This window comes from Panthera tigris, chromosome D2, assembly GCF_018350195.1.
Source record: "Panthera tigris isolate Pti1 chromosome D2, P.tigris_Pti1_mat1.1, whole genome shotgun sequence".
Classification (NCBI taxonomy): domain Eukaryota; kingdom Metazoa; phylum Chordata; class Mammalia; order Carnivora; family Felidae; genus Panthera; species Panthera tigris.
Genome location: NC_056670.1, coordinates 86,582,146 through 86,595,482, shown reverse-complemented (window position 1 = coordinate 86,595,482; position 13,337 = coordinate 86,582,146). Strand labels below are relative to the sequence as shown.

At 59.5% G+C, this 13,337-nt stretch overlaps 2 protein-coding genes across 2 annotated transcripts; one reads left to right on the top strand and one right to left on the bottom strand.

Annotated features, from left to right (window-relative positions):
• Window positions 1-436: 436 nt before the first annotated feature.
• LOC122231702 (homeobox protein MSX-3-like) lies at window positions 437-1,655 on the top strand. The gene is made up of 2 exons (XM_042959777.1): window positions 437-671; window positions 1,255-1,655. Exons 1-2 carry the CDS (start codon window positions 458-460, stop codon window positions 1,653-1,655), a joined length of 615 nt encoding a protein of 204 aa, XP_042815711.1. The 5' UTR covers window positions 437-457.
• Window positions 1,656-8,625: 6,970 nt separating this feature from the next.
• Window positions 8,626-12,363, bottom strand: ZNF511 (zinc finger protein 511). The gene is made up of 6 exons (XM_042960305.1): window positions 12,082-12,363; window positions 11,760-11,833; window positions 11,263-11,464; window positions 10,952-11,076; window positions 9,800-9,949; window positions 8,626-9,006 (listed from the first exon to the last, which is right to left on the bottom strand). Exons 1-6 carry the CDS (start codon window positions 12,232-12,234, stop codon window positions 8,928-8,930), a joined length of 783 nt encoding a protein of 260 aa, XP_042816239.1. The 5' UTR covers window positions 12,235-12,363; the 3' UTR covers window positions 8,626-8,927.
• Window positions 12,364-13,337: the final 974 nt, after the last annotated feature.

The window sequence follows — 13,337 nt, the reverse complement described above, 5'->3', positions numbered from 1 at the left end:
AGCCTCGCAGGAACCGCGCGCGGTCAAGGCCGGTGTTCCCACGCCAGCTCCACCGAGGCCGCGCCCGTCGTCGATTCCTCCGGGTGGGGGAGCCGAGGCCCGCTCCACGAGCTCCCCGGGTGCCTCGGCCACCTCCTGGACCGGAGGAGCGCGGGCCCGGCCCGCAGAGCTCCGGGAGAGGCTGGCGGGCGCTGGGATTGGGACAGGGGCACGGGGTCCCAGGAGGCTGGCCCACCCCTGCCTGTCCCTTCGGCCCTCCCAGGTCAGCGAAGCCAATGGACACCCAGGCTCGCGCGGCAGCGGCCGCGGCGATTGGATGACGGCGCATGAAAGGGGCACCGCCTTCTTATAGGGTTCCGCGGGCGGGGGTGCCGCCAAGCCCGGGTCGATCGCGCCGCGAGCCACCTCCTCGGCGCGCCGGCCGGGCCTCGCCAGCCCTGCGCCCGCCTGACGGCGCATGGCCCCGGCGTCGCTCAGCATGAACCCCGCTGGGCTCCAGACGTTCGGCGGGGGGCGCGCGGGGCCCGGCCCGCTGCCCTTCAGCGTCGAGTCGCTGCTGGAGGCGGAGCGCGGGCTGGACGCGGGGCCCACCGAGCCCCGGGAGGAGAGGCCACGGGGCACCGCGGAGCCCTGGGCCTGGTTCCCGCCGGCCGCCCGCTCGTCCTCCCCACGTAAGTGCCCTGTCTCTCGGTCCCAGGCAGCCAGGGGAGCCCCCGCCCCGGCCCGCGCTGGGAGGACGAGGGCGGAAAGGCCGCCGGCGCCCCTAACTTCGCCAAGTAGCCACTAACGCGCCTGGCCTGCGCGCAAAGAAAGGACCGAACCCACCCGGGCCCCCTCGCGCGCGCCAATCCGGACGCGGAGCCCGAAGCCCTTGAACCCGCGGCTTCTTGGCTCAGAGCTTTTCCGGCGCCAGCGCCCCCGCCCCCGTCCGTCCCCGCGACGGTTAATTCCCGCTTCCCCAACTTCTCGCCCCAGTGCTCGCCGCTCAGTTCTTGCGGCCACCTCCCGCCCAAGCCCCTCGCTTCTCGGAGTGAGCACGGTCCTCCCTCCCTGGAGGGCAGACCCCGAGTCCAGGGCCCCCCGCCCCGTCCCCCTGAGGCCTGCATCTCTTACCCCAGTGCTTTCTGGGTCTCGTCGTGCCTCAGGGCCGCGACCGCCACGCGTAACCGGGCTCTGCCGGGGTTCGGAAGCGTCGGCAAGGGGCGCGCGCTGCTGGCGTCGGAGCATCCGCTTTGTGCTTGTCTCTCCTCCCAGGCGCCCCCAGCCCTCCGCCCTGCGCCCTCCGAAAGCACAGGACCAACCGCAAGCCGCGGACGCCCTTCACCACCGCGCAGCTGCTGGCGCTGGAGCGCAAGTTCCGCCAGAAGCAGTACCTGTCGGTGGCCGAGCGCGCCGAGTTCTCCAGCAGCCTGAGCCTCAGCGAGACGCAGGTCAAGATCTGGTTCCAGAACCGCCGCGCCAAGGCCAAGCGGCTGCAGGAGGCCGAGCTGGAGAAGCTGAAGCTGGCGGCCAAGCCGCTGCTGCCCTCCTTCGCCCTGGGCGCGCCCCTGCCCGGCCCCCCGGCCGCGTACGCGGGCGCAGCGGGCTCCCCGCCGCAGGCGCCAGGACTCGTCGCCGCGCCCGTCGCTGCCTACCGCATGTATTACCTGTCCTAGGGCAACGGGGGGCTGCGACGTGGGTCCCAGCGCCAGCGCGCCGGCCGCGTCCGTCGGGGCGCGGAACTCGGCCCTGGGTGGCCTCCCGGAGGCCTTTGTGTCTCATTTTTCCGTTTTTGTGTTTCCGCCGTCGTCGATACACGTGATGACCGATGCCTCGAGCGCACTCGTGGGCACCTTACACACATTTTAAAACGGGTGTTAAAAACCCCGTGCCTCCCACACTTCCGTGAAAAGCGGTGAATGGTTTCGTGCAGCGCCCTCGGAGCTTCCCGTTTTGTGCAAACCGTGAGGCGTCGTGGGGTTTACTCCGCGGCGCGCTCCTGCGCCCCTAACCCGGCCAGCAGGGCGCTCAGAACTGGCTGCGAGACTGAGGCCCGAACCGCGGGGGAGACAGTTTGGAGCCAGGGCCTTTACGTGAAACTCACCAGCTACGTCCCCGGATGAGGTCTGGTGCTGTCCCGACCACATGGAAACCCGCACGCCCACTTTAGGGACCCCCCACACTTACGGTTTTCGTAGGGCGCGCCCAGCAGCCTGCGGTGAACTACCGTCTGGGGGCGTGCGTGGGGTCCACGTGTGGGGGTGGGTGCGCGCGAGGGCCTCGGCCGGGGTGGGGGAGCCCGCGGGGCACGTCTGAGGAGGCGGGATGAGCGGGACCCGCGCGGCCCACCCTGCTGCTTTCCCACCAGCAGGGTTAACTCGGGAATCGGGCGCCGAGTGAGGAAGAGGACGGTCCCCCGTTTGGACGGACTGCGCGGCGTCCCCAACACTCCGCTTCGCCTGGTGGTGGCGCGAAAACCCACAAGGCCCGCTTTCCGCTCGCTGCGGCGGGGGGGGGGGGGGGGAACGAGGGGGGCCGGGGGGGCCCGCGGGGGTAGCCCCCCGTTCGCCCCCCCAACCCGCCTGCAGCCCGTGGGGCCCAGACCGCGGGCGGGGGCTCCAAGCCCTGCCCCCTGCGAAGGCTGCCCGGGGAAACAGCGCAGGAACCTGCCCAAAGTCCCGTTACCTGAACCTACCTGTCAGTAGCCATCATCCTAGGTTTCTGGGAAAACGAGAACTCACGATGGATTTAAAACAAAAAAAAAAATTTTTTTTACATTTATTTATTTTTGAAAGACACAAAGACAGAGTGTGAGTGGGGGAGGGGCAGACACACACACACACACACACACACACACACACACACACACAGAATCTGAAGCAGGCTCCAGGCTCCAAGCCGTCAGCACAGAGCCCGACGTGGGGCTTGAACCCATCAACCATGAGATCATGACCTGGGCCGAACGAAGTGGGACGCCTAACCGACTGAGCCACCCAGGTGCCCCGCAATGGATTTTAAAGGGACACCAACCCAGTTCCTGAAGTGCCAGCTGCTGAGGTGACCAGTGGCGACCAGACAGGGCCGGGAAGCCCCTTCCCCTTCCACCTCCCCCGTGTGCACCACTGCCCCTGCAGTGTGCTGTTTACACTCACAACCCAACTCCAGGCACCATCCGCAAGGACACAGGTCTGTAAATACACCGGAGAGGGTGGCTGGGGGCCATGGCACACAGGGAGCTCACTGAGGGGCGAGGGGCCATGCCCCCCAGTCTGGACACTTCCTGCGGGCCAGCACTTTGATCTTCTCAAATCTGAAGTACCTGAAAGTCAGGGCCAAATCGGACAGCCAGACAAGGCTCACTTAGCAAACAGTTTGAGGATCATGGTGGTCATTTGAGATACTCCAAGGCAAAGCTGAGCAAGACACCGACACAAGGAAAACCACCACGAGGTGCCCACCGCCTGGCATCTGTCCACCGTCCCTTGGTCTCCACCCCAACGGTGCTCTCGCCACAGAGCACGGCTCTGCACACGCGGCTCCCAACTCCACCCACACAGTCTGGCTGAGCAGCCCCAACCCGGTCAGGAATGCTCAGTCAGCTTGCTAAGGTGTCTCTCCATAACCATTTCCGACCCAAGATGCCTACCTGGGAGGTTCTCTGCCCAGGTGTCCTCACCGAGCTGGTCGACAGCCCTTTCATCTGACCAGGGCTTGGCACACAGACCACCCAAAAGTGAGCAAAGCTCTGTGCCCCGCCCCCCCCTCCCCCCCCCCCCCCCCGCCCCAGCCAGGTGCCCTTGTTCCTGGGCAAGGCTGAAGCCAGCTTGTGAAGACCAAGACTTTCTGCTCTTCTGGAAAGGGGTACTGCCCCGGGGCAGACGTCTGTCCCTCCTCGAGACTTCTGCTGCCTGTCTGCATTCCCAGGGAGGACTTGGGTCCCTGCATGTCCTGGCCCGGACCCCAGCTGTGTGGACCTGAGGCCCTCCTCCAGCCAGTGTGTCCCCCATAGGAGGTCTTGAGCTTGCCAGAGCAACTTGGAAGGGCTCATCCATCGGGAACATGCACAGAGGCCTGGGGCCTCTGCCACCCCAGTCTCAGGACCCACATCCCGGAACTCCAGAGTCATGCCCCACCCCTGTCTGTGCCCTCTCCGTGCTTCACACCCAGGCGCTGCTGGTGGACTCAGAGACAGCAGCCCTGCCTCTGGGAGACCAACTGGATGAGGGGGACACGCCCCTTTGAGGGTGCAGGGGACAAAGAGAGGGTCGAGCTGTGCAATGGCACGGACTGTGGGTGACCCCTGGTAGGGCCAAACCAGGGGGTGGGACCATGGAGACCGCAGACGGTGACCCGGCCACCAAGCCTGGGTGTCTCATCAGTGTCATTAAACAAGTGACATAACAAATAGGCCTGGCGGTCTGGGTGACCCGAAGCCCTCTGAGCCCCGGGAGCCAACCCTGAGGCTCCAAAGTCAGGGTCCTGCTGGCGCGGTGACGGGGTTCTGGTCCAGGCGCTCTCAGAGCCCCTGCTGGGCACCTACAGTAGCTGCAGGCACCCCTGCAACAGCAGCGCCTGCTGGGGTCAGAGGGCACTGCCCCGGCCCCGGCCTCGGCCCGGCCCCCAGGTCCTGTGTCCATGGGCCCCCAGGGTGGAGCGGGTCAGATCCCAAGGATCACAAGGAAGCAGTCTGGAGGGCAGAGGTTCCTCGTGGGCTTCCGAAAAGGCAACGCTGGGCACTTCTCAGGCTGGGTCATGGGACTGGTGTCTACGGTCCCTGCCAGGACGTGCGATCTCACATGTGCTTTTGTCCCTATGAGCTGTTTCCTAACAAGGAAATGCTATTTTCTGTCAAGTAAAACGATGGACATGTAAATACTAACACAATTTCTGCATCGCCTGAGTAGCCCTGTGACCTGCTCCGTGGACCCACCCCGGTGCTCGGCAGGCTCTCCTGGACTGGGGCACGGCCCCAGCACGGGCCCCAGGCTCCGATCTGCGCGTGCTCCCCGGCTCCAGGATAGTATTTCCGAGGATGTGGGCTGTGCTGGTTTTCTGATGTGATAACACACAATGCTAGTCAGATGGCCTAAAAGTTCTGGGACTTTCATTTTGACCTTTACTGTTTATTTATTTATTTTGAGAGGGAGAGCACAAGCTGGGGAGGGGCAGAGAGAGAGACTCCCGAGGAGGCTCCCCACTGTCAGCTAGAGCCTGACATGGGGCTCGATCTCATGAACTGTGAGATCAAAACCTGAGCTGAAATCGAGTTGGACGCTCAACTGACCGAGCCACCCGGGTGCCCCTTCATTTTGACTTTAAAAGAAGTGTCGTCTCCTTCACCAAAATACGGGGTTTTTGCTATTTCTGATATTCTCCATTATATGCTGTATTCCGTGGATTAGGCCATTCAGAAAAATAAGCGTGTAGCAATTCGCCTGAAATGACCAGCGTTGCAGGACATCATGGGAAGCAAGGGGGAGGGAAGCGTGTCTGGGGTGCGTGTATGAAAACCACACCAAACAGCTACACTCTTCCTTGAAACACTGAAGGTGCTATTTGTTCTGAAGGCTGTACTTTGAAAATTTGTAGACTGCGGAACGATGCACTCGCCCTGCCCTCGCTGAAGCCATTTTTGCAACTCGGGATGGTGCGTGCAGCTCCCGGAGGGAGGGCCCCACGACCCCAGGAGGCCACGGAGGGAGGCCACGGACGCCACAGGGCATGAGCCGTTCCTACTTTGTTGAAGCAATTGTTTGGGCTTTCTGCTAAACGGAGCTGAAACTAAACACCGCACACACCTGACCCTTTTCTTGTTTCACTGGGCGGGTGACCGCCTCCAGCATAAGGGTGCACAGAAGTTGCCACAAGGGGTATCTTTGCCTCATTCTTGATTTTAAAAAAAAAAAATTAACGTTTGTTTATTTTTTGAGAGACAGAGACAGAGCATGAGCTGGGAAGGGGGCAGAGAGAGGGGGGATGTCACAGATTCTGAAGTGGGCTCCGGGCTCCAAGCTGTCAGCACAGAGCCCGACGCGGGGCTTGAACCCTCCAACTGTGAGATCGTGACCTGAGCCAAAGCCGGCCGCCTAACCAACTGAGCCACCCAGGCACCCCCACCTCATTCTTGATTTTTAAAGGAAGTTGTTTTGTTTTGTTTTGTTTGAGACAGAGAGAGACAGAGCATGAACGGGGGAGGGTCAGAGAGAGAGGGAGACACAGAATCTGAAACAGGCTCCAGGCTCCGAGCCGTCAGCATAGAGCCCGACGCGGGGCTCGAACTCACGGACCGCGAGGTCATGACCTGAGCCAAAGTCGGAGGCTTAACCGACTGAGCCACCCAGGCGCCCCTAAAGGAAGTATTTTTAACCCCAGCACAAGCATGGTAGGTGTGGTGGGTGTCTCGAAATAGCTCTTCCAGGCGACTGTGGTTCCATTCCGCAACTAGTTAATAGCAAGTTTTTTCCTCCATGAGTGTTGTCTTTTGTCAGATGCTTTTTCTGCACACATTGAAATGATGATATGATTTTCCCTTCAGGCTGTTAACGTGGTGTATTACAGTAACAGATTCTCCAGTGTTGAGACAAGTGTGAACTCCTAGAATAAACCCGTGGAGGGGGGAGCTTTTGACACAATTAAATTAAAAAAAATCATAAAGATAATAAATGATAGACTGACCACATAACTGTAAAGAACTTACGTACAACAAAATACCATAACATGAAGTCCACAGCAAATCAGGAGAAACATGTAAGGTGATCTGCTTGGGGAGAGGTGGCAGGGTGACGTCCTGTCCTCTGGAAGCCTGGCCTGCTTTGCAGTGCCGCAGGAAGCCTCTGGGGCACCCCCCCCCCCATCTGCCTGCCCACTGCCCACCTGCCCGCCCACCTGCTGTGGTCTAACTGGACCACTTCATGGAGAGGCTGCCTCATCATCTCTCCAGGGTCGGTGCTGCTCCCTCCCCCACCCGGGGGCTCAGTGCACTTCCCCTGTAAGCACTCACTATGCCCGCCCAAGGGCCTGATCTCGGTTCTGTCTTTCAGAGTCCAGAAAGAAAGCCGTTTGCCTCATGCTCCTTCCGAGCAGCCGGGGACAAGGTTTGGGTGGGTGTGAGCTTCTCACCAGTTGCTGTGCTTGTGGGAGTGTGAGGGGCTGCCCTCGGGACACGATGACCCGGAGCTCTGGTCCTTGAGGCTGGTCCTGTCCACACCTGCCTTGGCTTCCTTTTCCTCCTTTTTACTTGTCGAAGGGGGCAAGTGCGTGTGCACGGTCAGGGTCATCGTGCCCCTGGCTCCTGGTTTCAGCAGCTATCTACCCAGGGTCAGCCTCGTTTCATCTCAGCCCCAAACAGTCCTCCCTCCCAGATCATTCTGAAGCAGACCCCAGACATCATGCATGTCATTTCCTTCACGAATATTTCGGGAAGTACCTTCTAAAGACTACTTAGGAAAACAGCCGCAGCATGACCACCACAGAATAGCACTGGTGCCTGTCGAGTGTCCAGCAGCGTCCAGGTTTCCCAGATTGCCTCGCGATTTCTTTGCTTTTTTACTTACTTGTAAGACTTTTAATTTTTATACTTAAATCTCTATACCCAATGTGGGACTTGAACTCACAACCAGGGAGTTCGTAGAGTCGTAGGCTCTTCTGCCTGAGCCAGCCGGGTACGTGTTTGTTCTTTCAAACAGCTTTATGGAGACAAACTCACAAACCATACGGTTCACCCATCTAAAGTGTAGGATTCAACGCTTTTCAGCAGATTCACAGATGTGTGCAGCCTTCACCACGGGCAACTTCAGAGCATTTCCATCATCTCAGAAAAAAACCCTGTATTTTCTGGCTATTCCCCCATTTCCGCACAATCCCCAGCCCTAAGAACCAGTAACCTCCTTTCTCTATATATGTCCGCACACTGGGCATTTCTAGAAATGGAATCATAGAATACAGGCCGTGTGTGTGTGTGTGTGTGTGTGTGTGTGTGTGTGTGTGTCCTTTGTTCACTCAGCATGATGCTTTCAAGGTTCGTCCATGTTGTAGTAAGTGTTAGTGGTTCATTCCCTTTTCTGGCCAGTGTTTCATTTTATGAATACACCACGTTTTGCTTACCTGTTCCTCACTTGAGGGACATGTGAGTTGTTTCCATCTTTTGGCCATTGTGAATGATGCTGCTGCAGGCATTGGTGCACAAGTTTTTGGGGGGACGTGCATTTTCATCTCTTACGCGTATACCGCTTTCTTTTGCGTGTGGATGTCCAGTTATCTCGGTACCATTTGTTGAAAAGACTACTCTTTCCCCACCAGTTGAGCACAAGTATGTGGGTTAATTTCCGGATTCTCAATTCACGGGGAGGCTGGCCCTGGCCGCAGGGTTCTCCCAGCGCCTAACGCCCCACCTGCCACGCAGGAGCCCCTTGGCTTCTCACCCCACCATCAGCTCTGAGCTGATGGCCGCTGGGGAAGACGGCCCTGGGACCTCTTGCTGAGCTAGGAGCGTCAGCGACTCAGGTGCTACATCCTCACCCCCCAGAGGCTCTGTGGCTTTGTAAATCTTTCCGAAAACCGAGCCCTGCAAACAGATTCCCCACGGAGAGCTGCTGCCCGTTTCCCTACGCAGCTCGACCACAGAGAAGTCACGGCTGGAGACCGTTATGGCAAATATCTACGTATTTATACGGCACATCCTCAGGACGGCCCTGCATAGGGAGGTGGCATGGCGGGCCATTTCATTCACCAGAGCATGTGTCAGGAATCCGTGGGTCTGTCACTGCTTCTGCCGTCACACAGTTGTTCAGCGACACGGAGCTGGGCTGAGATGGAGGGTGGCAAAGGCCTGAGTCGGAGGGCGGCCGCACCAGAAGGCGAGAGAAAGTGCAACACTGACGCCCCATCCTGCGAAAGGCCACCGCTCGCTCAGAGTCAGCTCAGAGTTCTGTGGCTCTCCGTCCACGTTGTCACTGGTGTCCCTTTTTTTTCTTGGTGCTTTTAAATCCTCGTGATGCACCTTGACCGAAACAGATGGTAGAAGGTATTCTGAAAGAGAAGAGTCATCTCCGTACTAAACCATTTCTTTTCCCAACGAGAACCCAACTCATAAAATAGCGTCGTGAGTTTATTCTGGCGAGCTCCTTCTCTCCCACTTTGAGGAACACTTAGGACAGGGCTGTCCCTTCCCAAGATGCCCTGGGCCCCGGGGTCAGCTCCCTTCCTACACCTGGCCATCCACCTCAGACCTGCTTCCACCAACACACTCTCGCCTGGGAGACTCAGCCAAGAGGGCCGCTCCTGACATGGGTTCCAGGCCCAGGCTTCCTGTGGCCCACCATCTGGAAGGAACTCTGACTGCCACGGCATCCGGGACCCACTTGCAGGCCAAAGGCTGGGCGGCTGCGTGAGGGCAGCTGGGGGTAAGAGTCTACTTATCGGTTTGCGCTTGTTGGCAATTTCTTTCCTTCTGTCCTGTGTCCTTCCCAAAATTAGACTCGAAAACAACTTTAGCCCAATAAGAACACAATTAGCAATAGAAAAACAGATCAGTAGATCGTAACTTCGGCAACTACAGCCAACGTTCCTTCCATCCCAGTTTAGGCCACGATGCAAGGGGGGCGATGGTGCCTTCCCTTCCGGTGCCTCAGGGCCCAAAACAGGGCGTGCACAAGACACAAAGTGACTCGAGAGAAACAGGACCGGTCAGGCTCTCAACTCCTGCTGAAGCCAACACTCCAACCCCCTTCTCTCAGGGAGACTACTGCCCAGGGCCCAGCCCAGCATTCTCCTCACAAAGCACATGCTCACAACCTGCCCCAGAGGGATGCCAGGCACTGACCTGTGGCCGGAGGTCCGCCGCTCGCCCACAGGCTCTGGGAGAGAGGCCGCGTGTTCAGAGCAGACTTCCATGGCATCCCCTCCTGATTGCTCCCCGTCATCCCCCGGAGCTTCTGCGGATGCTCTTACAGCGGCCCCGGGTGTGGCTGGGCTGTGGAGACAGGGTGAGTGGTGGCTCCTGTGGCCCTGTCTTCCCCCCCAGACTGACCACAAAAACACTACTTTTCTTGCAAAAAAAAGTTTTTTAACTGTTTTGGCAAAGCATACTTTCCAGACTATTGGGACAAGCACAAGGGTTACAACAAAACCTTAAGTGAATGGTCATGTGACAGATGCCACGTTTGCAAATTTAGTGACAGTTACACCTCATGTTTTGAAAAAAGTATTTTTGTGGTGCCACGTGGTAAATGCCTCCCAAGGGTGCCCGCTGTCTTTCCACAACCACGAGAAGTTTGCTAATGTTAACCCTGCTATCGAGTGTCGTCCCCAATCCCTATTCAATCCAGCATTGTAGGACTCCTTTCCTTGAAATGGTCCCTCCGAGAGGAGAGAGTCACCTTACACTCAGAACCTCGTGACTCTCCTGTGTTGCAGTGGGCTCTCAGACTCACAGTACTTTAAGAGCAAAGTCCTGCTGAGGACTACTAGCCTGGTAACACTTCGACACGATTCCCAGGGTGTTCTGAGGGACTCTGCCAAAGGAACCAGTTGCAAAAGGCAAAGAGATACAAGTTTAAGAATGACTCCTGATGCATTTCCCCAGGCTGTTCTGAGCAGTGGTGGTAACAAAATGGCTTCATTGTCCAAGTTACCAACCAGACGAAGAGCTGGAGGGTCTGCGTGAGGGGAGGGCCTCCCAGCCTGGGACAGATTCCCAGAGGGCCAGGTCAGCAAAGCAAGTGGGGCTGCAGCCCCCAAGAGGAGATACAGGTAGAGCAGAGAATCAGGTGACATTCCTAGGTGCCCAAGGGCAGACAGCAAGATGAGATCCCAGTCATTCCCAACAGGGCCAGCAAAACCATCCCCTACTGGTTTCACTCCTCCTGCCTGAGAACTCCCCACCCGACAGCACCCTTAAAGTCCACACACTCAAAACGCTTTTCTAAATTCAGGGGCCCATCCTGAAGCTTGGCACGTGCACCACCTCGCGTACCCTCTGCTTTTCTTTGGCTTATCAAATCGGAAGTCCGCAGGGTAGAGGTGACATCTCACCAGGTGATCTTTCCTGTCTTTGCTGGTCTTGAACTTCTCTGCACAGCCTTCCACCAGGCACTGATACTGAAACAGAAACAGTGTCACCTCCATCCTGACTCACAGAGTCCCCCCGCACCTTGCCCCTGACCTCCAGCTGGGAGCAGTGTGCTGACCCCCCCCCCCCCAGCTAGGCAAACAGCTTGGGGACAAACCCCTCCTCCGCCAGAGATGACTGCCCTTGGCCCCAAGGAACATGGACACATCACCCACCATGTCCTGCCTTTCGGACAGGATCTGGAACAGTGAGTCATGCCACTCCAGGATGTGGACGTCCAGCAGGTGCACTGAGGGGAAGGCCCGTCTGCAGAAGGAGCAGACGTTTCTGTGCAGAGTGTGGTAGTGGTGCTCATAGTCCTCCAGGCTGTCAAACACCTGGCAGCAGCCTGCCACCTGACAGGTAAACTCAGGCACCCTGGCAAAGGAAACCACCTTGTGGGAATGCCGTCCTGCTGATGACAGAGGACCTTACGCTCCCAACTGACACCTTTCCTTTAAGCAGCCTGATAAACGGTAAAGCTCTGATGTTTCTTTGGCAATCCCAAATTCTAGTTTCTTAACAACTAAATTTTCACAGACCAGCGAGGAGGGAGTGAAGCCAGAACAGAGGAGCAAGGACGGTGGTCTGGCAGAGAGTAGGGTGGCGGATCACCCAGGAGCGAGCGGGCTGGATCCAGGGAGGGGGCAGCGCTGGGCCCAGAGGCGAGTACCTGGGCCTCTCCGGCGCCTCTGTCACCTGTGTGAGCACGTCCTGAAGGTAGAGGTGTCGCAGCACGTCCCCATCCTGCAGGAAACTCACATCATGGGCGGGGCCGGTCTGCCAGCCCCGCCCCCGTCCGCCCCGCCCCCATCCACGAGCGCCCCGGCCCGTATCCCCCGCCTCGCCCGAAGCCCCATCCGCGAGCGTCGGCTTCGTCCCCGCCCGACGGTCCCGCCCCCAACCGCGAGCGTCGGCCCCGCCCACGGCCCCCCGCCCTGCCCGCCGGCCCCGCCCCCGCCGACAACCGCCCTCTCCCTCCTGGGCTCACAGACCTCGAAGAACTCGTGCTCCCGCGGGAAGCGTACCCGGCGCGCCGCGAAGCGGAAGGGCGGGGCTCCGGCCGCGGGGTCCCGCTCCACCGGCAGCGGCTCGGCCGCCCCGGGTCCCCCCGCCAGGCGGGAGTGCAGCGCGGGCGGCAGCTGCATCGCCCTGCGCGCTGGCGGCACCACAGCCTGCCGGCCACCGTCCGCGAGCCGGCCGGGGCGGGGCCGGAAGTGACCTCGCGCCACTTCCGCTGCCGCCGCGGGTTTCGCTGTGAGCTTAGGCGGACCGGCGCCCGGACGCGCGGTGAGTCCGGCCGCGGGCGGTGGAGCCTGAGCCTTGCGAGGGGGAGGCGGCGGGGCTCAGTCTCCCTTCCCCGCGCTCCGCCGCCGGCCGTGCGCCGACCGCTCAGGGGCGCACGGCCGACGGGCGTCTCGCCCCTGGACCCCGCGCTCGGGTACGGTGCTGGCCTGTGCGCTGCCCCACCGACGGCTCACGTCCCAAACTCTAACCGTGCGGCCTCCCTGCTGTGGAGACTCCCACCCCTCCTCCGCCCTCATTACCCTCACCCTTGTCCACGCCGCGTTTGCCTCCCACCTGAAGGGCTGGCGCGGCCTCTGGGTCGTGCCGGTCTCCAGACCAGTAACCAAACTGGAGCCAGAGTGGTCTTTGCAAAATTCACGTCCTACGGCAATGCTTCCTTGTTTAAAGCCCTTCGGTGGCTTCCCGTTACCTTAGTCCAGCGGCTCTCTCGTAGCCTGTCAGGCCCTGCGCGTTCCGCCTGCCTTTCTGGTCTCCTCCCTCCCATCAGCTCCTGAGGTGCGCAGGACTCTGTGCCCGGTGCTCAGTGCCCGCCGGTGAAGAAAGCAGAGGACGCCTCTGCCCAGCCGCGGACACGGCTGCCTACCTGGTGAAAGTTACCTAGTTAAAACAGCGATGGGTGATCCAAGGGACGCAAGGACGCTTGAGACTTACTGGGGGGGGGGGGGGGGGGCGGGGTGGCCATGGCCGGACTCCCCTCCTCCCCCAGGTACTTCGGCCTTGATAGGACCTGTACACCCATGCGTGCAATATAGTCAGGAAGTGAGGTACTGTTTCTTTAAAAAATTAGAAGATAATTTTAGAGCTGTCATTTAAAGAGCATAATAAAAATCTTTTGGCTCCTTCATCCTGGAAGTAAAGGCTTGTGGCCCCATCCCCAGTCCGTTTCACAGCTAAGAAGAGCCCTGGACAGATTCATCGCTTATGTTTTACTTTTCTGTCTCTG

Excerpts from the sequence above, each read along its gene's own strand:
- LOC122231702 (XM_042959777.1), top strand. The coding sequence starts at position 458 with ATGGCCCCGGCGTCGCTCAGCATGAACCCCGCTGGGCTCCAGACGTTC. Across the intron at positions 672-1,254 it reads CGCCCGCTCGTCCTCCCCAC|GCGCCCCCAGCCCTCCGCCC; the intron begins GTAAGTGCCCTG and ends CTCTCCTCCCAG.
- ZNF511 (XM_042960305.1), bottom strand. The coding sequence starts at position 12,234 with ATGCAGCTGCCGCCCGCGCTGCACTCCCGCCTGGCGGGGGGACCCGGG. Across the intron at positions 11,834-12,081 it reads GGGAGCACGAGTTCTTCGAG|GATGGGGACGTGCTGCGACA; the intron begins GTCTGTGAGCCC and ends AGTTTCCTGCAG. Across the intron at positions 11,077-11,262 it reads TGTCCGAAAGGCAGGACATG|TATCAGTGCCTGGTGGAAGG; the intron begins GTGGGTGATGTG and ends TTTCTGTTTCAG.